A 22,205-nucleotide genomic window follows, 5' to 3' on the forward strand; every position below is an offset into this window, starting at 1 on the left:
CTATCATCTATTTTGGTTTCTCTACTGATGAATTTTCTATAAGTGTGCCAAGCTGTAATAAGATCTATATTTCAAGAGCAGTGATCCTAACATGCAAACACCAGGCTTTTGCCTACTTAAAATTCTGCTGTAGTTCAGACTGGATGCACCTTTTTTTAACACTTTCCTCAAACACCACTTTAAAGAGTGAAATGTGTTCTGTGTAACTATTCATTACATCGATAGTAACTTCACGGGAAATTCTGCAAACCCACACTTTTAGGAGGGACTCATTCAGCTTGGGAGTCTTAAAAGCACATGCTCAGCCCCAGCAAGTTCCATGGCAGAGATCTCGTTTCAGGTGCGCAGTTCACACAGCAGCAAAGACTGATTCCCCGTGATAAGCTTTCTAGGTAATCCATGGGAGAGCCTTGCTTAAAGCTTCAAGGCCCAAAAGCGCTCAGACCCCTAAAAACAAAACAAAACAGAAAAAAAAAGCAAACCCCAAAACCAAAAAAGCCGCATTAGTCAGGACTGCAGTGGACTGCCTACGGGCGCCAGTCGCGGCTTCACGGCTTGGCTTCCCCAACACAAGGCACCCTTCCACACGACAGCCTCGCAGCCACGCACGGTCACCAGGGAAACCACGGGCCTCGGGTAACGAGAGATGTGTACCAGCAAGCGACACTGTCCGTGTCCCAGCTGCCGCCCGGGGCTGCTCCCGAGGCTGGCACGGCCGCCCCGACGGGCCCGCCCTGGCGTTCCCGGGCCAGGCCGCTCCCTGACTCATCTCCACGGGCTCACCCCCGCTTCGCTCGTTCAAATGGAGTCCAGCGTGGTAGAGAAAAGCCCACAGCCCGCACAGGTATTGCTGGTAGCTCGGTAGCGAACAACCAGCCCGGCCGAGATGAACGGCCAATATCGGAGCAGGCGCGGATACAAGAAGGACGGACGGTGCCGCAGGAGACCCGGCGGCGGTGCCGGGCCTGAGGCGGAGAGAGGGCGGAGCGGCGGCGGTGCCGCCATGGCGGAGAGGGGGCGGAGCGCTGCGCTGGGAGTGCTGGAGCTGCAGGAGCGGCTGCGCTGTGCGCTGGAGCCCGCCGAGGTACCCGGAGCGCAGGGGACGCGCTGCGGCTCCTGGGCTGTTATTTCTGTGCTCGTAGGAGATTTTCTGTGCTTCTGCTTGGTCTTAACGGCACGCATCAAAGAGGAGGGGGAGCTGTCACGCCCTGCCTTGTTGTCCTTCCTGGTCCCAGTAGAACTAAGCTGTTCTTCTGAAACAACCCCTATAGGGTGGCCAGGCTGCTCAGAAGCTGCGAGGAGTAGCTAAGGGACACCTGAGGCAGGCAGAAATGAGTGGGGAGCGCGGTCAGAGCAGGTGCTGAAGATGCGCGGGGCACTGGAGGCACAGAGGGGACACCCCCAGGCTGTGGGGCAGAGGGGGACAAGGCACAGAGGGGACACCCCCAGGCTGTGGGGCAGAGGGGGACAAGGCACAGAGGGGACACCCCCAGGCTGTGGGGCAGAGGGGGACAAGGCACTTCCCGGTCTCTGAGCAGCAGCCGGCACTCCTGAGGAAATAGCAGCAAAGTAGCATATGCCAAATTTGCCTTGATGTTTTACGAAATAATAAATAATATTTGGTTGAAGAAGGTGTATTCTAAACAGTGATTTTTTTTGTTTGTTTGTTTGTTTGGTTTTTTTTAAATTCTTTATTTCAGAGGGTCACATTCACTTTGAAAATACGGGACACTTTTACCTTGATGGGTTTCAAAGGCATTAAAACTTGATACAAGTTTGTGGCTGGAGGCAGAGGGCAGCAGTAAGAATAGTATTGTATTTGGTAGTTGATGAAAAGCCTAGCTATTAATCATGTCTACAGTGCTTTCAAAGTATATGTGTATGCATATTGAAGAAATACTAATTTTCATAGCCGATAATGGTTTATCTTCTTGAATGCCTGTGATAGAGACAATATCTTCCTAAAATGCAAATATCTGTGCAGGTGCTTATTTAGAAGTTTTAATTTGCAGTTCAATGAACCTAAGATCTCTTCCTATGCTGCAGAAATGATCAGCTATTAACAGAGTCTGAATTTGTACTTGGGATTAGTGTTGATACCTTTTTTGAACAAGAGCTAGCAAAGGAAAAGAAACTATTCCGCAGGTGATTAGTTTTTAAGTGATCCCAAACCAGTAAGTTTCAAAGCATTCTACTAAAGTGAAAAATGAGAACAACTCTGGCTAGCTTGTTTCCTTAAGGGAGGAATACAATGCTTTTATGTAGCATAGCTGCAAGTAGGTGCTGCATAAAATGGAGCTAATGGTGGTGCTGCTGCACTTCTGTCCCTGACAAAACTGTCTAGTGAAATAGAAATGTTTATGTGTAACAGGGCCTAAGGAGTGACAGAGAAAGTGAGAAACTGATAACTGTAAATTGTCAGTCACAAAAGGTACTCCTAACAGAAGTTGAATCTAATAGAAATTATGTGGTTAGGTATCTTTATAGGCAAAGAGGAGAGTTCTAGAAATGTGTGAAAAGAATTACAAATCAATATTACAGATGTGTATCTAGGCAAGCATTGTTGTTGTCAAATACTTCTGTTCCATACTGAGAATATTTGTCTTTGGACTTTTTAATATTGCTAAAAAGTTTTTGGTAACCATGCAGAACGTCATTTGTCCATTTCAAAAGCTTCTCAATGCGTGTGGTTTGATAGCTACCTACTGAGTTTTCAGAGAACTGACAAAGGAAAGAACAGCTAGTGAATTATCATTCTAGGGAAGGTACAGGGAAAACATACTGTGCTAGTCTTAAAGGTCAGTGAAATGGTCTTCATTGGCATTGATCATAAAGGAGCACACTGAGCAGCTGCATGATGTTAAGATGTAACTGATGTAGAATTAAAGGGTGGTGCCATGATCTATACCCTCAGTGAGATGTTACATAGATATGTCCTGCTGTATTTATCTCAAATTGTATTTGGTTGACACTAATTGTTGTAAATATATGCAAGCTTCAAGGTATTTGACTTGTTTCTGTATGATGCTGATTAGAGTACCATCAGAGTAGCAGTGTGATGGGCCCAATATAATACATAAAACTGATTTCAGTTGCTCTTGCCAAAAATAAGTGCCAGGCCTCATAAGGAAACAATGTTGGGTTATGTGTTCGTGGTGTTTTTTTTGGGGGGAGGTTGGAGAGTGATGACACATCTTTTTGTGACTTGATGCTACTGAAATATTTCTTAATTTAGAAGACAGCAAGCATTGTAGGGAAATGCTATGCATACTGAAGTAATTTGTAATCAAATGAAGAGAGTCCCTTCTAGAAACCAAGTTTGATCACGTGGTAGGCTACATTCATTTGAGCAACACGTTTTGCCATGGCTCAGTGGAAAGTCACAGCTAGGAGCTATGAATATAGGTCACTCAGGATAGGAGACTGTATTTTGGAAAGCGTTGACTCAGAAAATGATTTGGAGTTCTGATGTATTACCAGTTGAGCATGAAATTGCAGTAGAGTGCAGTGGCTTATGGAGTAAATGCTATCTTTGGGTAGCTTAGCAGGGTTATGTTATTATTGCTATATAACATTAGAGGGACAATTACAGGAATATTGTGTCCTGTTCTGAGGATTGTTTTTAAAAACAACACTGACCAAGCTGGAAAGATAATAAGATAGTCAGAGAATGGCTGTAGCTCTGGCAAGCATACCTTAATGAAACTAAGGAGCCAAGGTAAAGTGTGTGATTAGTATTTACATTTATTTCTGTGTTGTGTAAGATGATCAGAAGAAAGCTCCTTTAGTGTAATTAACAGATCATTAGATTTAGTAGCTGGAAACAAAACTAGGTAATTGTTTTAGGCTAACTGCTGTGTTTGGGTTTTTTGTTAGCTGAGGGCATAGGGATTATTTGATTGGGACAGAGTTGGGTTTTTCTAAGGTGTTTTCCTCAAAGTCCTAGTGCTCTTTCAGATGAGCAGTCTAGCTCAGCTGGAAGTATTGACTTGATAGAGTTTCACATGCTTTGTTATAGAAGAGAAAAAAACTAAAGAATCATAGAGATCTCTTTGAAAGAGAAGTGCAGCTATTGAGCAAGGAAGGAGGGAAAACAGGAGTTACCGTTGGGAAATGTTGTCAGTCCCCTGATGGTCTCGGAACTTGTTAATGGATTCCATCTTTCCTGAGGTTCCAGGCTCAGGTAGGAAAATAAGAGGAGACTGTACAACACTTGTTTAAAGGATGATGGAGCAACACTGGTGTAGTTGGGAAATGACCAAACCCAGTGCATCCGTTAGCCGTTGTTACCACTTTGCTTTCAGTCTTGGCTCTGGAAATTTTTTTCTGTTTACATACTTCTTTCCCATTGCTTATTACCACTGATCTCTGCTTTCCAAATCCCAGCCTGCTTTCCCTTCTTTCCTGCATCTTTGCTTGCCTTTGTTCCTGTTGTCATCTTTGCTTTTGTCTCACACCACTGTGTGGGTGCCAGCTTTCACTTTATCCATAAGGCTTTACCTGTTTATCTTGCATGAGGACCTAGGTATTGGTTTTTCTTGGAATGTATTTTATGGAAAAAAATCCCAGTCCTAAAGGGTTTTGATCATTCTTTATAAATCAGTGTTTAGGGATTATGTAGACTAGTCTAGGAATTGTATATGAAAAGAACTTTTCTTCAAGATTTTTCTATGAAGTTGACAGTCTCTTTTAGAGTCTTTCCATGAGGATATAGCTGATAGTGGTATGTGAGGTAAAACAGTCTGAAAAGCAGTGGAGGGCAACATGTATTGTGTGTGCTTGGAAGGTCTTGCATAAATTACCAGATCCTGTCCAGTGAGAGAAGAGCCAGATAGGCCACAAATGCTATGGTGAAAGAAATGGTTAGAGAAAGATCCCTCAATAGTTAGCCTTTATTTTGTTTTTGAACGCCTGTTCAGAGGAGACTTTATCATTTTGCCTTATTTTATGCAATAATTATAATGGTATACTATAAGTAGGTATCATGAGAAGAAAATTTGTGTTTCTAGCAAGGTCTGGTTTTGGTGACAGACTTGACTGTGTCTTGTGCTTCCCAGTATACCTTTCTCCAAAGCCTGCTGGATACTGGAGCTTGGTATTTGTGCCTTGTCTTTGGTAATTAGAAATCTCTAGCAAATAGGATAAATACAAAGTTTCTCTGCTGCTACAGATGCTTGCCACAAATTATATTTGCTGATTTTCTGATAGTGTCTGTAAGTAAGTTTGGTTCTAAATCCCAAGAACTTGGAGTTTTGTGATTCCTCCTGGGAGGCTGGATGTGGCCATATACTTTGTCCAGTTACAGAACAGTCTTGTACTTGTCCTGTACATGCAGAGCTGCTGATTCCTCTGCAGCCTGAGCTGTTCCCTGCTTCTAAGTGGTTGGTATCACTTCTAAAAACCTTATCAGTGTGTCTGATCAATTTTTTCTATTTGAAAAAAATGAAACAGTGTTATTTGTCTTAATTTTCCAAATGTGATATACATTTCAAGTAACCAAAATGAGCAGTGTGGTCTGTAGTTTAGAAAACTTTGAAGATTTTGTTTTTCATTAAAATGTGTTGACTGCTTTTGAATATGCTTGTTATCCAGATACTTTTGTAATTTAGCCTGTTGGTTTGAAGTTGTATGAATAGTAATTGCCTGCTTCCTGATTTTTTTCTTCTGAAATAAACTTTGCTTTATGAGTTAACTCAGTCCAAAATCCATCAAGAGGAACTATTCAAAAGCCCTGTTCTCTGTATCTAGATGAAAACATCCCTTAGTATTCTTCCACAAATAGGTTTGTCTCTGGTAAAATAAAAAGGATTTATTCCCGGAGGTCTGTACTGCTTGATTATCTAGACATGTTAAATATCACAATATGTGTCAACAGTGGGTTACTTCCTTTTTCATTACAAAATAAATTAAATCAATGAGGATATATAATCTTCTAATTAAATAAAAGTGAACTAACTTGACACTGATATTCTCATGCATTAGAAACTATGTTAACATTGTAAGCAATTACTGTTTTTCTTGGGGAGGGCCTTATCTTAAAGATGAGCAGACCTTCATATGGCTTTTGTGCTGGTTCTGAAATCTTGGTGAGGAAGCTGTTTTTTGGTTTAGCCGTTTTGTAGTTTTGTAGCTACCTGAACTTTTCTGAAAGGTATTTGATTTGTTATCTCTGGTCCTAGGTGTGTATCTCACCTTGTCTCACATTTTCCTAGGCTGTGAAGCATTTCTCTTGTGCTTGTTTAGACTCAGAAGCACTGTTTCAGAGTGGATGATTTACAAAAGAACTGCATGCCAGGAGTGTAGCTAGAGCCCACTGAACACAATGAAAATCCGTGTCAAGTGTGGGATTCCACTACTCTAATGCATTGTAGGAGCAATGAAACTTAAAGCAACACTAGAGCAACATATCCCTGGAGTGCATTTTGTAAATTGTTTCCTTGTGCTTGCTACTCATTTTTAGTACCTCTTCCACTTTCTGCAAAGCCATTTCTAATATAGCAGTATCTAATAAAGCAGTATCTAATATAATAAATGACAGTTCATAGGTTATTAATATAGCTCTTATTGTTGTCAGAAGATTTCTGGGTAGCGTGTTCCTGCTGTTACACTGAGAAGTATCAATAATCTGAAACACTTGACTAGTATTTCAGGCTTTGTGAAAGCCCTCTGAAGTGCTGCTATTTCCGTTGTACATTAATTCTGTCATCTCCATAACATAGCTTCATGTGTGTGGTTGGGAGTGTTTTAGTGGCAACACTAAATTGGAGAATGCCATTCTTAATAAACAATGACAGAAAGGTGAGACAAATTTGCTGTGTATGGTTAGCTGCAAGACTCTGGGGTGCTATACCCATTGCCAAATAAATTGGCTTGTATTGCTGTTGAAATTTATACTTCTTTGTTATTAAAACACTTCTCATAGGAAGATTAGCATTTTGTATGTGAAAAAAATCTTTCCTGCTTTTATGGAAGTGTTGAGTTTTCTAAGAGGTGTAAGCTTTGACAGTGCAAAAGAAAATAGTTGCTCTAGCTTGGGCTTGTTTTGTTAAAATTCAAGTTGCAGTTATGTTTTCAAAACCTTATTTTGTGCAGTTTTGGGCTTGCACCAGCTCTATCGTCCTTTCTTGGCCTGGACTGATGAAGTAGTGCTGCTGACTGTGAGGCTTGCTGATTTTTGCTTGGTGGCTTTACATAATGCGGCTTTTGTGCTGGCTCTGTGGCAAATGAGGGCCACTGCTACTGGAAGAGTAGGCATATATACATATATATATATATATATATATATATATATATATGTAGACTCTACTAGTGTTATTGATTTTTACTGTAATCTCTGTAGCAGTAAATTCAAATTATGCACTGGATTTTCTGTTACTGAATTTGAGGGGTTGGCAGGACTGCACTGATGTGCAATAAAGGGGTGCTTACATTTTCCAGGAATTACTGGATGTTCCTTTTAAAGCTATTGTGTATTTTTGGATTAAGTATGTGAATGAGGATGAGAAGAACAGAATAAGATTTCCAAGTATTTGTTTAAAACAATAAATCTAATGTTTCCTTCCAGATTATAAAAACACTTAAAGTACTACAAGGTTTGGATTTATCGGTGGATATTTTAGTGGTAAGTGATCAATAATAATAATACATTGAACTCTTCTATAGTGAATGACTTGGTAAATTTGTAGAAGTTTGTTAAATATTTGTAGAAGTGGTAAACATGTTGCATTTTATAATTTTTAACTTATATCCTATTTGGTTAGATTCATTTTCCAAAAGCTGGTCGTCCAACTGGATGAATGCAGTATTATGTCAACAGTGATAGTACTGAGCAGGGAACTGAGCATATACAGGACACTTTGGTAATCAGGTTGGCTTATTTTCACTGTAAAGCTGCCTTCAATGAATGCTTAAAGCTAATACAGGTGAACCATTCTTTAGATCAATTGTCTAACTCTTCCATCTTTCATTAGGAGCTTGAAGTTAATTACTTTTATTTAAAGAGCAGGAATCCCAAATAATGATTCCTGTGACTTTTATCCCCATCCAAGCTGCATCCTATCAAATTCTATATTAGATGTTCTCACACTGGTCTGTGAAGCTTCTAGCTATTTTAAGCAATGTGTCTGTGTTTTGAAAAGAAGAAAAATGGGTTTTGTGAGAGAATTCTTTGAAGAGTAAGAGGACAAATTGCTAAGATATTTGGATGGCCTATTCAGGTAAAGGCATTTGCCTGCCTAGACACAGGCAGACTTCTACCAAAATGAAGCAGTATTTATTTTGCTTTCCAATAAAAATACATAATCTTGTATTGCAATTCATTTTTTAAAATTGTTAGTTGCAGATGATTCATGTTCCCAGAAATTTTGCATGCTTTATAATGGGACAGACTTTGAAGCCTTCAAGTCAAATAGAGGAAAGTGATGTCTTACAGTGGAGGGCTCCACATATTTTTAATGCATTTGAAGAACATAAATAGCTTTATGAAGTAGTCCTACTAGATTTCTTCCATCTGTTTGCAATAACTGACTTACCAAATCAGATTGCTCAAATTATATATGAGCTAAATATACTTGAAGTGAATTTAAGGAACCCCTTTCTAAAGGCTGAGCTGATTATGTGGCAGTAATGTGTATAACTCACACTTCACAGGAGCGTAATTTCACTAGTTAGCAAGACTATTCATAGGTTGCAGTGAACCTAGTGAATTCTATATTTTGTGTGCATTTTAAAAGTGAGAGTTTGTGAATCAGAGATGCTTACTGATAATACAAGATTAAAATCACCTGTGATTCTACGAACACTCAAAGTCTGCAAGATATTTTTGCTTAAACAAAACACACTGGAGTGAGACTTGAAGACACATTGATATTGTGAAAATAGCTCTGCTGTTCTGACCCTTCAACCCTGTACTACTGGTTGAAATGTATTTTATATTAAACCATGCCCAACATATATGCTCTCTGATATGCTAAAATTCACTTCATAAGCCTAATGGAAATTTGAATTGATGCACTTTGGTGGGCTTAAGCATTTGAGAGAAGTGAAATTCTTGAAATATGTACATTTAATGGAGGAAAATTACTTATCTTAGTTTTAAGATAAATGAATTAAGCCTGCATTTTTCCCCCCCATATTTGGTTATAGATAACTACCTCCTTCAATTCTGTTTGCAGTATAAAGAGGGAACTTATTCTTTGGCTGCCATAGGACTGCCCTGAATATTAGGCTAATGCTGTTTGTAGCAGTTTTAGAGGAGGCTTTATTTGGGATGAGAGTTGTGATTTAGTCTGCCCATCTTTCTTGCTCTATCTTCAACAGGAAACTGGCATAGACAAAACAGTACACAGTTTTAGGGAACATGCCACTGCTGGGAATGTAGCTAAAAGCCTGTTAAAGCAATGGAAAAAGCTTATTTCTCCAGAAAGTAAAAGGTAGGTGTGAACTTCTCCCTTAATTATACTGTAGTGTAGTTTTAAAATACTGATTGGAAACTTAGGAAGGTGTTTGGAATGTACATTGAACTGGAGTGTGGCTTGAATGCAAGAAGTGAGAATGCAGTTGGAAAATGAGGAAAACAATTAAACTATTATTGGTCAACTAGCCAGTCAGCACTCTGACTTCAGCTGCTTTTTGTGACTGTCACAAGTTCTTAAGTCCCAGCTGATACAAATGGGATTAAACCATGATGGGCACTGCTCTGCACTTCAGGAAATTGGGAAACTTGCTCTTTGTTCCCAGAAGTGGTGTTTAATGAGGCAGCTCTCAAGTAATGTGGTTGTATAAAGGTTTTCTTGTAATGTTCTTGTGGAGTGAGAGGGCCTTCTAACATTGGAGGAGGCACAATGAAGAGATGCTGTTTCTCCTGAGACTGGAGCAGCCACCACCGCCATGGCCAGGGCCACTCTGCTTTAGATATTTTGCAGAGTTCCAACAGTTCCAGAGAGTTGAGCTGGGAAAGCCAAGGTTTTTGACTAAATAGTGCGTTTTAAATCTGAAGTTGTTCAAACAACACGAAATACCAGAATCTGTGATAAGGAAATCATAAATGCTGACCTGTTAATCTGTATCATCTAGAGAGCATGTTGTAAATTTTCCTGTCTTCTAGTTATTTCAACCACAGTGTTTTTGTTACAAAGCATTCAGGGAAGCTTTGTGAAAAGTGGTATCCAGCATGTTATAAGCAGATAGTACTGCTGGGTCTGTTTTCCTGCTCAGGGTTATGTCCCTATTCCCCAGTTGTTTTACTGTCAATTCTTGTTTCAATATTTAGCACTGCTGGACCCAAGCGCTCTGTGATTCTGTTCTGATAATGGAAGAATAAGAACAGAGTGCAGAACTAAATTCTGGGTTTTGTGAAACTATGACACATGGTGTGATTTTATGCTTTTAGTTTTACTAATATTGGAAAAACAGATTGTTTAAGAATTTAAAATCAGCTGCAGTATGGGATGTAATTTTTTTATTATTGCAGTGATCACAGAGGAAGAAAAAATAACGAGAAAGAAAAACATGAGACACAATCTTCTGTTTCCAAGGAGATTAAGCCTTCAGAGAAACCTGAAACATCTGTACTGGCCTTTAGAAGTTCCAGTAGTGCTCACATTTCTACAAAATTGAATAAGGAGCATATTGGTAGTGAAAAGACCCATCAAAGTACAAATTCCAAGTCTCTGAAAGAATGTGATAATAAAGAATGTAGCAGCAGTGTTTCTAAGCATGCTTCCCAGGGTACCTATTCTCAGGCTAAAGAGTGTGAGTTCAAAGAGAGCACCTCTACAGAGAGCAAGAAAATTTCAGAAAAGCAGCATTCCTCTGCAGCTGATGAAGTCGTATTGTCCCTGAAGGAAAAGCCTAGTAAGGATGCTTCCAAACAGAGAAATCCTAAACGTGTGAAGAAACCAAACCAAAATCTTGTAATGAAAGACCAAGCCAAATCATCTAGTGATGAGGAATTTGAACCCCCTATGATGTCATTTGAATCTTATCTTACTTATGATGAGGCTACCAACAAAAGAAAGAGAAAGGCTTGCTCTACTGGTGCATGGCCAAAAAAGTGCAGTGAACAGAAGAACAGTTCGTTACCACAAAAGACTTCAAAACTTTCTCAGGCAAAAGAGGGAGTTGAAGATAGAAAAAAATGTGAGATTGGTCAGTCAGAAACTCCCAGTAAAAAGGTAAACAACTACAAAGTTGAGATAAATGGCAGACAAGCAAGTGCCTTAGCCTTTTAATTCCAGTGAAATTTTTCTGTGTTTATTTTAAGAAACAGATTGCATGACTGATACATCAGCTGCATTGCAATTGCCAATAATTGCAATAATAAGGGAAAAAAAGAGATAAAGTTTGCAATTCAATTAGTTGTATTGTTAGCATTATTTTCAATATACAATAGTGTTTGATCCTTACCAACTAATCTGCATTTGACTTGCAAAATGCAAAGGCAGTTCCTTTTGGAAAGATGTCCACCTTTTTCTTTCTTGACTATCCTAGTTTGTGGCTGATGCAGCTCTTTGTGTATACAACAGTCCTTTTGTCAGATGCTGTTGTTCTTTAATAGTGAATGTTAAAGTTTGCAGTGGAACTGAACATTCTTTATATGCATTGAAGTAAACCACAGTATTGCATATAAAACTAGATTATACATATTCCTAATCTGAGCTGTCCTAGCGCCTTGTAATGCAAAAATCTTAAGTAACTCCTCTGAGAAAATGTGTATGCAAAAATATATATTAATTAGACCTTTTAAGTGAAGAATTCTTCTGCACTGAAAATCAGTTATCTTCAGATTTATATCTTCACTGTGATGTGAAAGCTTTAGGGTTTTTTTTTTTTTTATGGAAGATCTGCGATCTGAACGTGGTCTCTTCTGTCCCAGATGGGGAAATGTTAATGTAGAGGCTTACGTATGATACTCTAAGATAAACTGTTTGAGGAAAAACCTCAGATATTCAAACAGTTGTGAAAAGTTACTATGGATACTTAAATGAAGTGCAGGGAACGGAAGTTTTGGCCTGCAAGTGCCTGACTTGCAATTGGAAGACACCTGAGACCAAATTTACACATTGTAGCTGATCCATTTCTAGGGACCCATGCTTAACAGGCTCCTGCGCCTTTAAATCCCTTTTTAGGGGGTTAACTGTGAACGTTTTAGGCTCAATGGCTTACTGAGTGTGATCTAGGAGACTTGATAGGACCAGATATAAAGCTGTTTCTTATATTTTAGAATTATGCTTTTGTCACGCAGTTTTGCTTCATTCACTACATGCCTCATTAGTGATTTATCTGAAATCCCATTAGCTCTACACTTTTACTCTGTTCTTTAATCTTTCTATGTGCTAATTGCAGATGTCCCACCAAGTTCTTTTTGTAGGATAGTCTTGATAAGAGGAGTATGAAAGGATATACTGAAAAGTAATCCTATGAGTAAATTTCAGTGTAGAAAAGCAAGAATTCTAGTTATCCTAGTTAATTTTGGGATTTGCATAAAAGTTTGGGGGTCTATTTTAGCTTACTTTAAGCCTGGTTAACCCCAAATTTATAATATTGAAACAATCTTCCCTTGACTGTCCACAGGCCAAAGTGGTATCCCTCCAAGAGCTTCTTAATACTCCACTACCTAGAACTCTGCCAGGCATCCCAGAATCATCTCCCCCGTGTGCTGCAGACTTTACAGGTAAGTAATATATAAGGCTGATAAATGTGAAATAGTGCAGGTTTTCACAGCTCTGTGTAGAAATGTTGTATCCCCTTTTCCAATAAGCTGTATTAGCTCATCAGTCCATGGCAAAGAAGGGCCTCACTTTCTCATCTGTAGAAATCTTGTTGAAGCTGAAGGGAGTTATAAGGCCTTCCTTCTTATGGGTTGCTGAGTAAAGGAATGCTGAGGAAGGTTGCCACAGACTTAGAGAAGGCATAAATCAAGTGGCAGTTCACAGGTTCCATTCATCTTTACTCATGTCTATACCTTAGAACAGGCAAAGCCTTAGCAGGAATTATCTTAGGTAGAAGAAATATGAGGCACTAAGCCTAGCTTTGGCATAGGAACCACTAGCATCATTGTAGGCAGGTGACATAAGATACCAATGGTTCCCCTAACAGCTCTTCTGATGTTTCAGTGGTTTCCTACCACTGGGATCTTGCAACATTGCTGCTATTGCAGCTTCTGGCTTCTCTAAGATAACTCAGGAGGATTAGTAAGGTTCTGTAGATGGGTAACAGAGCAATCAAGGTGTGAATACAACTCATGTAGACTGGAGATAAATAGTGCAAGACTGGTTTGAGTCAGTGTAGCTCACTTGCAGTGTACATCTTGGAGTTAAATGATGGTGAATGGACTTTTGCAAATTACAATACATGGAAGGGTCCCATGCTGTAATGCAGTAACTTTGTATTAAGAAAATATTTTGTATACGTAAGTAAAAGTAATGTATGTTTATCTCAGAGCTGAATGTTTGAAGCATTGTGAAACCTGCTTGATGTCTTGCTTGCAGCATCCTTAGCACCTGTTGCAGAAGCACCCCAGCAAGTCAGTGAGATAGCTCAATTCACAGGACAGAGACTCTACTCTAAAATGCAGGTTTACTCTGGCTCTAAGGCAGTCTGCCTTTCGAAGATGCTTACGCTGTATGAGCTGTGTGTCCGCATGCTTCACAACAATATTGAGTGTGAGTACTTCAGGGGATCTGTAGCACTTGTGATTCCATAGGTATGAGATTTTTTTTCTCCATGCCAACTACTGGCCTACTAAAATATGTTGTCCCTCCCTACAAATGGTGACTTGGAGCAGGTTGAAAGGCACTTGCACAAATGGATTGACGACTGTCCTAAAACGTAGCTTTGTTTTGAAGGCTTACAATTTTTAAAGGTCCAAGTTTACTTAAAATAATATCTTATGAATTATAAATTAAAAATTCTGCCCCTCCCCCCCATGTATGTTGTGATCAAGACTTTCTTCCTTGCATAGGCAGAGGAGGAATTGATGCCTATCAGTAAAGTTGGGGCAATGACTATCCAAAGATGCTTTATCCATCCCCAAGTATAACTGCTAGTCAGTATGGAACTGCTGATTTATACATGTTTTCATAGCCTGACATAGGATGATGTGCTAGTGCTTGTTAAAATTAACTTGTGTTTTTATTTTTAAACTGAGTGGTGTTACCCATTGAGTAAAATAAGTGAGATACTGAAAGTACTATCCTCTTTTGTAGTGCTACAAGAGGCAGGAGGTGTGCCCTTTGAAATTCTTGAGCCTGTGCTAACACGTTGCACACCAGAGCAGCTGTTTCGAATAGAGAAATGTAATCTGGTAAATTCTGCGTTTTTAAATTTGGGGAACCACAGAGTTCCACAACTCCATGGGCTGCACTGGTTTTCTGTCTTGCATATAGATTTTTTTTTAATTCAGCTGTCATTATCAAGTCTCCCTTTCTCAAGTTTAAAACATTCAGGAGAATTACTACTGGTGACAAATGACAATGCATATAGAAGAGTATTTCTGTTTCTAAAAATAGGAAAAAAACTATGGCCATCGTATTTACCTCTGAAATAGCTGGGAAAGTCAGAACTAGCTGTTTTCAAGTTACAAACTATTAGGCCTGCAAAGCGTATCGGTCAGGAAGTAGCTGGGGTGAGATTTCATGTGTGTGGTAGATTTCTTGTCTAGCCTGTCAGGACCTGAGCTGCATGATGCACTTGGACATTGATGTTCTGAGTGTGCAGTCTTTCATACGGCAAGCTAGCCTTTTTCTGTGTGCTTCAAGTTGAGAGCTGGAGTGGCCTGAATCTGTGCTGTGAACACAAGTCTAGCCTGTAAGCATGGCTGACTGACTACAGCCTGGAAATCACACAGCTTCAAGCAGCTGAGCTGGAGTCCCTGCATGGTATTGCCACAGTGTGGGTACCTGTCAGCACGTGTGGTGGGATTTGTTCTGTACCTTCTTCCACCAGAGGTTTGGGTTGTGTCTGTAGGCTCACAGAACAGATACTCTTGAAAATGTTATTTTTAAATCTCTGATTTATGTTACTTTGTGTTTGAATTAGATGTTTATAAAGGAGACTGACCACTTGTGGAAGAAACACTGCCAAAGATGCTTTAAAAATGAGAACCTTCTGGAATATGAGTCTTGGCGTGAAATGTACTGGAGACTGTTTAGTCAGAGAGAACATAAACTGAAGATCCTTACAAAAAATATTCTTTCAGCTCAGTCTGAGAAACCAAAAGGTAAAATCTCTGGTTAGCTCTTCCACTTACAAAACCCAATCTCTTCTGCTGTTCTTGACATATGTTTGGTTTAGTGATTTGTTTGCAGTGTGTATTAACGCTATACTTCTAGGAGAAATCATCAAGAACAATCACTGTTACTTTTAAATTAAAATTTGCTTAAAAAATAAACACATGCATTAATACAATATGTTGGTGTATTCTGCAAATATTATGCATTAGACAAATCTTACCTTACTGGTTGGACTAAGGATTCTGAGCAGCAATGCAAAGAATTTTGGACATGAAAAGTCATATATCCTCTGCTCCTTGCTTCTGTATTAGGCAGGCAAGTAAAAATGGCTTATGTGACTGGTGCAGCAAAACCATCCAAGAAGATTTGCCGACAGCAAGAAATCCATGGGAGAGCAGGACCTGTCATCCAGCTTCATCCCACAGAGAAGTGCAAGTAAGTGCTATGTACTATGCTTTTAATTTGAATGTGTCTTTGTCAGTTCAAAATCGTGCTTGCAAAATAATTTTAAAGTTCTAAATAACTCCACTGACTTTCGTTTTTCTAAGTGGCTAGTAGCTAGAAACAAACTTGCCTTTTAAGTCTTGTGTACGCCTCTGCCATGTGTGCATTGTCATTGCACATTTCTCAAAAGTGCCAGTGAATTCACCCTCCCAGCTGGAGTGTAAGTGGATGCTGCTTCTTTTCTCCAGTTTGCACTAAAGCTGCTTGGCATCCTAGGGTGATTCCATTGTTGATGTTTTGGGTCTATAAACCTGCCTAACAGCCTCACATGTTCTTCTGCTTTGACAGAATCCCAGTCAGCTGGCTGGTGTGATACAGCTGACCAGAATGAACCTTAAGAACTTTTCATACTTTTTTTATTTTTTTCCCTGTGAATTTTAGGAGCTTAGTCAAACAGCCTTGCTACTCAAGGTGGTTATAAATATGGGTTTGAAAGGGCAGCCTGGATTTAAGAATTTTCTTAAACTCAGCTTTTGCAGCAGATAAATTTTTATAATTGTGCCTTTAGCTGGTGAGATTTGGACGGTTCTTTCCATATTGTTGTTATTGCAAATGGAAAGATAAGCTATGGCCTTGGTGGGGACTAAGGCACTTAGAGTTGCACTTTTGCTTTCAGCTGCTCTGTGGGAGGTTGGTTCTATATTGTGACAGACGTGCCTTCCTAGTTTAGGTGCTTCAAGTGCAGTAGCATACAAGTATCTCTGTCCTTTGTGCTCCAGCAATCTCTAGACCAGTAGCTGAATGACGTAGACCAAGCCTTGCATGATTTTTTTTCTCAGACATGAAAGAGGCCATAAGAGGGTCATTGGTTTTCCTTCTTGAGAACCAAAGGATTTCTTTAAGCACCATGAGTTAATCTTCCCTGCTTTGAGCTATTGGCTTTTTTAAGCTGCAGAATTTGTACAGCTGAAATTCTCACGTGAGGAGCTGGTCTTGCAGGAGTTAAAAACTCCTGCTAAGGATTTGCATGCAGATCCTTAGCAGGCTGCTGTTCTCACTCAGTGCTGGCAGAATCCTCAGTGACTGGCTCTCAGGAGTACAGGGCTGGTAACTTTTGGTGACATTGTGCTGGCACTTTAATGCCTTTTGCTTGTGGGTCACAGAGGTTTTGTTTTTAAACATCTGCCCTAATTTTCTGTCAGTGAGCTAGTTAGCAGTTCAGCTGTGTTCAAAGAGAAAAATAAACACTAGATGCAAACTAGAGCACAGGACATTATGAATCACAGTGTCGTTTCTGGCCATTTTGGTTTGTCACAAACCCTGACCATTTAATTTTAAAGACTAATAAGAGACATGAAGTCTTATAAATGTAATATTTGTTCAGAAATTTAAATGGAAAATGTGGTAATCTGTGTGATCCCTTCTAATCTGAGTTATCCTATGGCTTTGAAATGTATAGTCTCTTAAATGTATCCAATCAGGCTGTTGGTTTTGTTTTTTTTCTTCAAAATGAGCCATAGCAAATAGATACTTAATGCTAACTTATTTCTTACTTGCTTGTTTTAAAAGAACAAGGATTCCAGAAATGAGAGACAGAAATAACACATTGTCAAGTCTGATATTTGCTGGCAACAGTAGAAGTTCCAGCTCAGGTGTCATGATTCAAGATGGAAAGAAGCCTATCAAAAGTAAGTGGCATTTCCTAATATGATAAATTTGTTTTACCCTTCTGCCTATAATACCAGCTTAAGTTGCTCATAACAACTTAAGTTAGTGATCCTAACTGGTCTCTTTCTTTTGTTATTGAAGAAATAGCACCAATCATGAAGAAAACTTTGAAAGCGCTGAGGAATAGAGTTCGACAATGATAAAATGAAGCTGTGTATTTGAGGGTTATTTGATGTGATTGTTTGTGTATTATGCTACAGTGAATGAAAGTAATGTTCATGTAAGCACTGTTCAATTTGCTTTAGTTAAAATAGTCCTGGAAAAACTGCAAGGATGAATAATTAGCAATAAATACTGAAACCTCAGAGTCCTTTCATACTGCTTCTTTCTTACTTGAATTGAAATAAGGTCAGTACACACTAATGACAAATCAGTTTATATGAAACTGATTTATATGAAACTACAGCACAAATTTTGTTAGGAATGGCTGAGGGAATGGGGGTGGGTTTAGTCTGGAGAAAAGGAGGCTGAGGGGAGCACCTTAATGTTCTCTACAGGTGCCTGAAAGGAGGTTGTACATGGGTGGGGGCTGATCTCCCAAGTTACAGGACAAGAGAAAATGGCCTCAGGTTGCACCAGTGAAGGTTTACATTGGATATTAGGAAAAATTTCTTCACTGAAAGGGTTGTCATTGGAACAGGCTGTCCAGGGAAATGGCTGTGTTGTCATCCCTAGAGATATTTAAAAGATGTGTAGGTGTGGCATTTGAGGATCAGACTGCTGGATTAACAGTTGGACATGGATGATCTTCAAGGTCTCTTCCAACCCAAACAATTGTGATTCTATGATTGTATATAAATGTGGAGATGAAAGAAAACATGGGCTATACTCTGATCTGCTGCACTGTTTGTCATGAAGAGTCCTAGCTCGCAACCTCACAGCCAGTTGTCTTAAAGCGAAGAAGCTATTTGGTCTTGGATAGCTGTCCTATCAAGAGTTAGGAACTGCTGCAGTTTGGGGTTGGTCTATGAATGGGTTTAGTTATATGTCTTTGTAGTTTCTTCTTCTAAACCAGTTCATTTGCATGAACTGTAAGCCTGACTTTGCCTTGAAGGCATGCCTTAGAAATGGGGGAACTCTATCAATTGCACTCAGTAGTTGCAAGTAGGCCTTATATCTTCCTTTGCATTTCCTTAGGATTTGGCATCTTAGAACACCTCACGAAGCACAGGGCAAGGTTGTCATGAAGTGTTTGAGTTGATGTCTTACTCAAAACACCTTATGTGTGAATTTCCTCACCATCCTATATGTTAGGTATTACAGATGGATTACAAAGATACTGCTACTAAAAATGGCTTTTACAGCCATTAACGTGATCACCCATACATAACAGCTTGTGCAAATGCCCTGTTTATACAGGGATTTGAAGTCAGCAGGTGTGCTGGTGTGTTGTATTTTTTTCTCTGTGTGTTGTAGTTCCATTAAGAAGAATGGAAGTTGAAAACATGCATGTTGAACTGGAAAGGCTGGGGGAAACTTTCACTGTTTCTGGAATCAAATATTAACAAGTAGGAGAGGTAATGGAGCATCTGTCATACATACCTGAACAGCTCATCCCAGAAGCATTGTTTACAAAACTCAAATCTGGCTGAATGACCAATGTACCACTCTTTGTTGCTAATCAGTTGGTGGCAGAACTCAATTCAGCTGAAGGTTACTATGAAGTGTGGTATCCTTTTGTGTAAGAAAATACAAAGTCATTGGTTTGGCTCTGGCATTTGAGAACACAGCTGTAGCCATCCAGAACAGATGTAGATGATGGGAATATCTACTTTGGAGCTGAAGGATAGTTGTCCTAACTTATTGACTTACTGTCCTGGTTTGAAAGACAGGTGTTTGCTAAGGAAATGATCCTTCCTTCCTACAGACTATTATGATTCTGAAATTAAGGGAGCTCTCAGGCAAAGATATGGGGGTGGGAATAACAGTTCTTTACTAGCATATCTAACAAGACAAACCAGAACAACAACAGCTATGAAATTACCCACAAACAGAACAGTAACTCAGTCCCAGTGTTTTTTGGCTGCAGGCACCTTTTCCCTGAGCTGCAGTTCCCGGTGCTGGGGGCGGGCGGGTCCCACAGAGCTGCAGGAGGGCTGGGGGTGATGGCAGCGCTGTCCCAGGGGGAGAGAGAGATGGAGAGAGAGCTCTCCGCTCACGGTGTGGGTCCTGATGGTCAGCAGAGTGCTGGATGGTGGCAGGTTACAGCGAGAAGGCAGCAGGGCAGGGTCTGACAGCAGTGAGGATGGCTCCCGATGCTGGGATGGCAGGGATGGGACACAGGTGGCGATCGTCCTTCTAGTCCGAACTCCGCGGGGGAAATGGGGCGAGCCCAGCCTTCCGTCTGCTCTTCTGGATGTTTGGATATTGAGGGGTTTCCCTCTTCTCCTCCCCCTTGTCACCAGGGCCCAGTCAACAGGTATCTTAGCATGACAATGGGGAAAATTCCACAGAGGGAAAAGGGAAAGAACCAACCCCCAACACTTACACTGTTGATTGGCACTAACTTTTCCTATCCTTGACAATGGTATCAGTTATGTGGAGGGCAAATTTGACTTCAAGATCAGGTGGCTTTCATTTCCTCTTCTCGTTTTCATTTCAAAGGCTCTAGATATAGCTCTCATAAGAGATATGCAGAGGGTGCTCATGGGATCAATTGTCATCCTGACAATTTATAATTTAGAAAATACAGTAGATAAGCAAATCTCTTTACTGTAATATAATTAGTACTACACACACTTTAGACTAGGGGTTTTCTTTTGCTTGTGCTGTGGTCTGTTCCTTTGGACTACTGCCTACCTGAGGCTGCAGTATGCTGGGGTGCTCTGGGAATGCATCTTTGTGAGGAATCTTGTTTTTGTGCTTTGACACTGCTTGATGATATATTACAAATCAATCATGGAGGCAAATTCAAAGCTGACTTCAAAAACATACCCTTTTAATTTGAACTCGAACACTAATGTAAATGCTTCTGCAGTCTCCTGCCTTCCATCCCTGTATACAGATACTCCAGGATAGAGGAATTATTGCTAGGTATGTGTTCCTGGCATCTGACATACCAAAACCATGGTATTGGAGTATATTGACCTGAGGCAGATGACTTTCTTTCTGATAGATGGGTAAAAGATGTTAGGTTGGTTTTATTGTATATTCCCTAGGTTAGCTACCACATCTCATCAGAGGAGTCTTCTGATCCTTCTTGGATAAGAGACTCTTTTCACAGACTGAATGTTAGAAGTGCACGATGGTGTTCTGTTCCATAAAATCATCTTGTAGCTCCTAGTCCTCCTGCAGTATCTCTGGAGCCTGTTATCCCAGCAGCATAATGCTTTTCCCTCTAGGTGATAAGCAACTTCCATAGTAATTTCTGGAACACTGAATTAGTAATGGGAGAAAAATATGGGCACAAAATTAATATCCTGCTGTTGTGGAAAAGACCACAAATGCGTAATATTTCTTTTCTTCCTAAGCTTTTTTCTTCTTTCAAGCACAGAAACCACTTTCCACTTCCCAGCAGTGTTTGTTTCATAGCATTCAGGAACGTTCCCATCCTGTTAGTGGTTGGGCCCAAGAAGAAAGCTTGGCCTGACTACTATACCACTTTAAAAAGGAGGATGCATGATGTTGCCATCTAAACAGTCCCTGTGGTAGAAGGAAAACAGTTTTGAGGTGAAGTGTTCGGTCTTGAGACCCTGCTCAGAAGGCATGCGAATTCCAGGAGCTAAGCTCTTCCTGGGGACTTTGTAGGCATTTAAATGCTAGCTTAAGTCCTGGTCCAAGGCCAGAACAGGGTGTAAGGTTTGGCATGATCCTTCTGGAAGAATTTGTAGGCATCAGTGTAGTGCCCCATGCATGCTGTTGTCAGTTGTTGCTGTTCAGGGATCAATATCTGAGCTGCTGCTCAGGTGAGGCACAGCTGGGATCCCTGTGAGCAGGGAGGTTGCTACAGCTCTGAGCATGATGCCACTGGCTTTATGGTACCTGGGGATGTCTGAGGATCTCTGGTAGTCACAAGAGATAACCTCAGCAGAGGGAAAAGAAATCCCCTCATACAGTGCAGATTCAGACATGCCATCTGAAAGCTTGGCAAAATGTCTGTGAAAAGGCTTAGTGTGGTGAAAAATGTTGATGCACTGATGGCTAAAAAGACTTCCATATGGTGCTTTTGGGGGGAAAAAAAACCCCAACCAAACAAAACACCACTTGACAAAACCCCAAATCACCCAGTGAGAGTTGCCTCATTCTTTTATTTCCTTTTCCTACCCTTCCTGTAAAGACAGGAAAGATTTTTGCGTGGGTGGCTGAAGGACTTGGTTGGACAGCTTACTGTCTCCCCTTTCAGCAAATCCTTCCACTGAACAGAGGTGAAATCTATCAAGATTGTTTTCCTGCAGTTGCAACTAGTTACTGCCAGTGGAGGAACTCTGCTGGGTGACCACCATGGCAGAAAGGATCTTGGGTTTATTTATTTACAGGACAAATGTATTGTGATTTTTTAAAAATTATTGTTTCTTTTCTTTCTCGCTAATTTCCATATGAGCAGTTCTTCCTTCCAGCCCCCAAAACATTTCCTTTCCAATCTGCTGAAGCAGTTGGAGAGGGAAAAGAATGATGTTGGGTTCTTATGTTCAATCATTTGATCCAGTTTAGGGGCTGGGTTCAGCATTTCTTGGTGTGATCATTTGCCTTTGGATTTCAATGGTCTCTGTTTTGGGTACCTTTGTTCAGCAGTGCAACCTTTCAGGAAAGGGATGGAATCACTCTGCAGCTTTGCTGTTTGACATGAGAATGCAACAGGTT

At 40.2% G+C, this 22,205-nt stretch overlaps 1 protein-coding gene across 1 annotated transcript; it reads left to right on the forward strand.

Moving 5' to 3' along the window:
* Positions 1-1,003: 1,003 nt before the first annotated feature.
* LOC134041659 (elongin-A-like) lies at positions 1,004-17,545 on the forward strand. The gene is made up of 11 exons (XM_062488542.1): positions 1,004-1,084; positions 7,565-7,621; positions 9,319-9,431; positions 10,472-11,174; positions 12,574-12,673; positions 13,491-13,664; positions 14,208-14,305; positions 15,040-15,220; positions 15,545-15,668; positions 17,247-17,365; positions 17,487-17,545. Exons 1-11 carry the CDS (start codon positions 1,004-1,006, stop codon positions 17,543-17,545), a joined length of 1,809 nt encoding a protein of 602 aa, XP_062344526.1.
* The last annotated feature ends 4,660 nt before the right edge of the window (positions 17,546-22,205 follow it).

This window comes from Cinclus cinclus, chromosome 3 (genome assembly GCF_963662255.1).
Source record: "Cinclus cinclus chromosome 3, bCinCin1.1, whole genome shotgun sequence".
NCBI lineage: Eukaryota > Metazoa > Chordata > Aves > Passeriformes > Cinclidae > Cinclus > Cinclus cinclus.

Coding starts and splice junctions, on each gene's coding strand:
- LOC134041659 (XM_062488542.1), top strand. CDS start 1,004: ATGGCGGAGAGGGGGCGGAGCGCTGCGCTGGGAGTGCTGGAGCTGCAG. Junction 14,306..15,039: donor GAATAGAGAAATGTAATCTG/GTAAATTCTGCG, acceptor TGTTTGAATTAG/ATGTTTATAAAGGAGACTGA. Junction 15,669..17,246: donor CATCCCACAGAGAAGTGCAA/GTAAGTGCTATG, acceptor TTGTTTTAAAAG/AACAAGGATTCCAGAAATGA.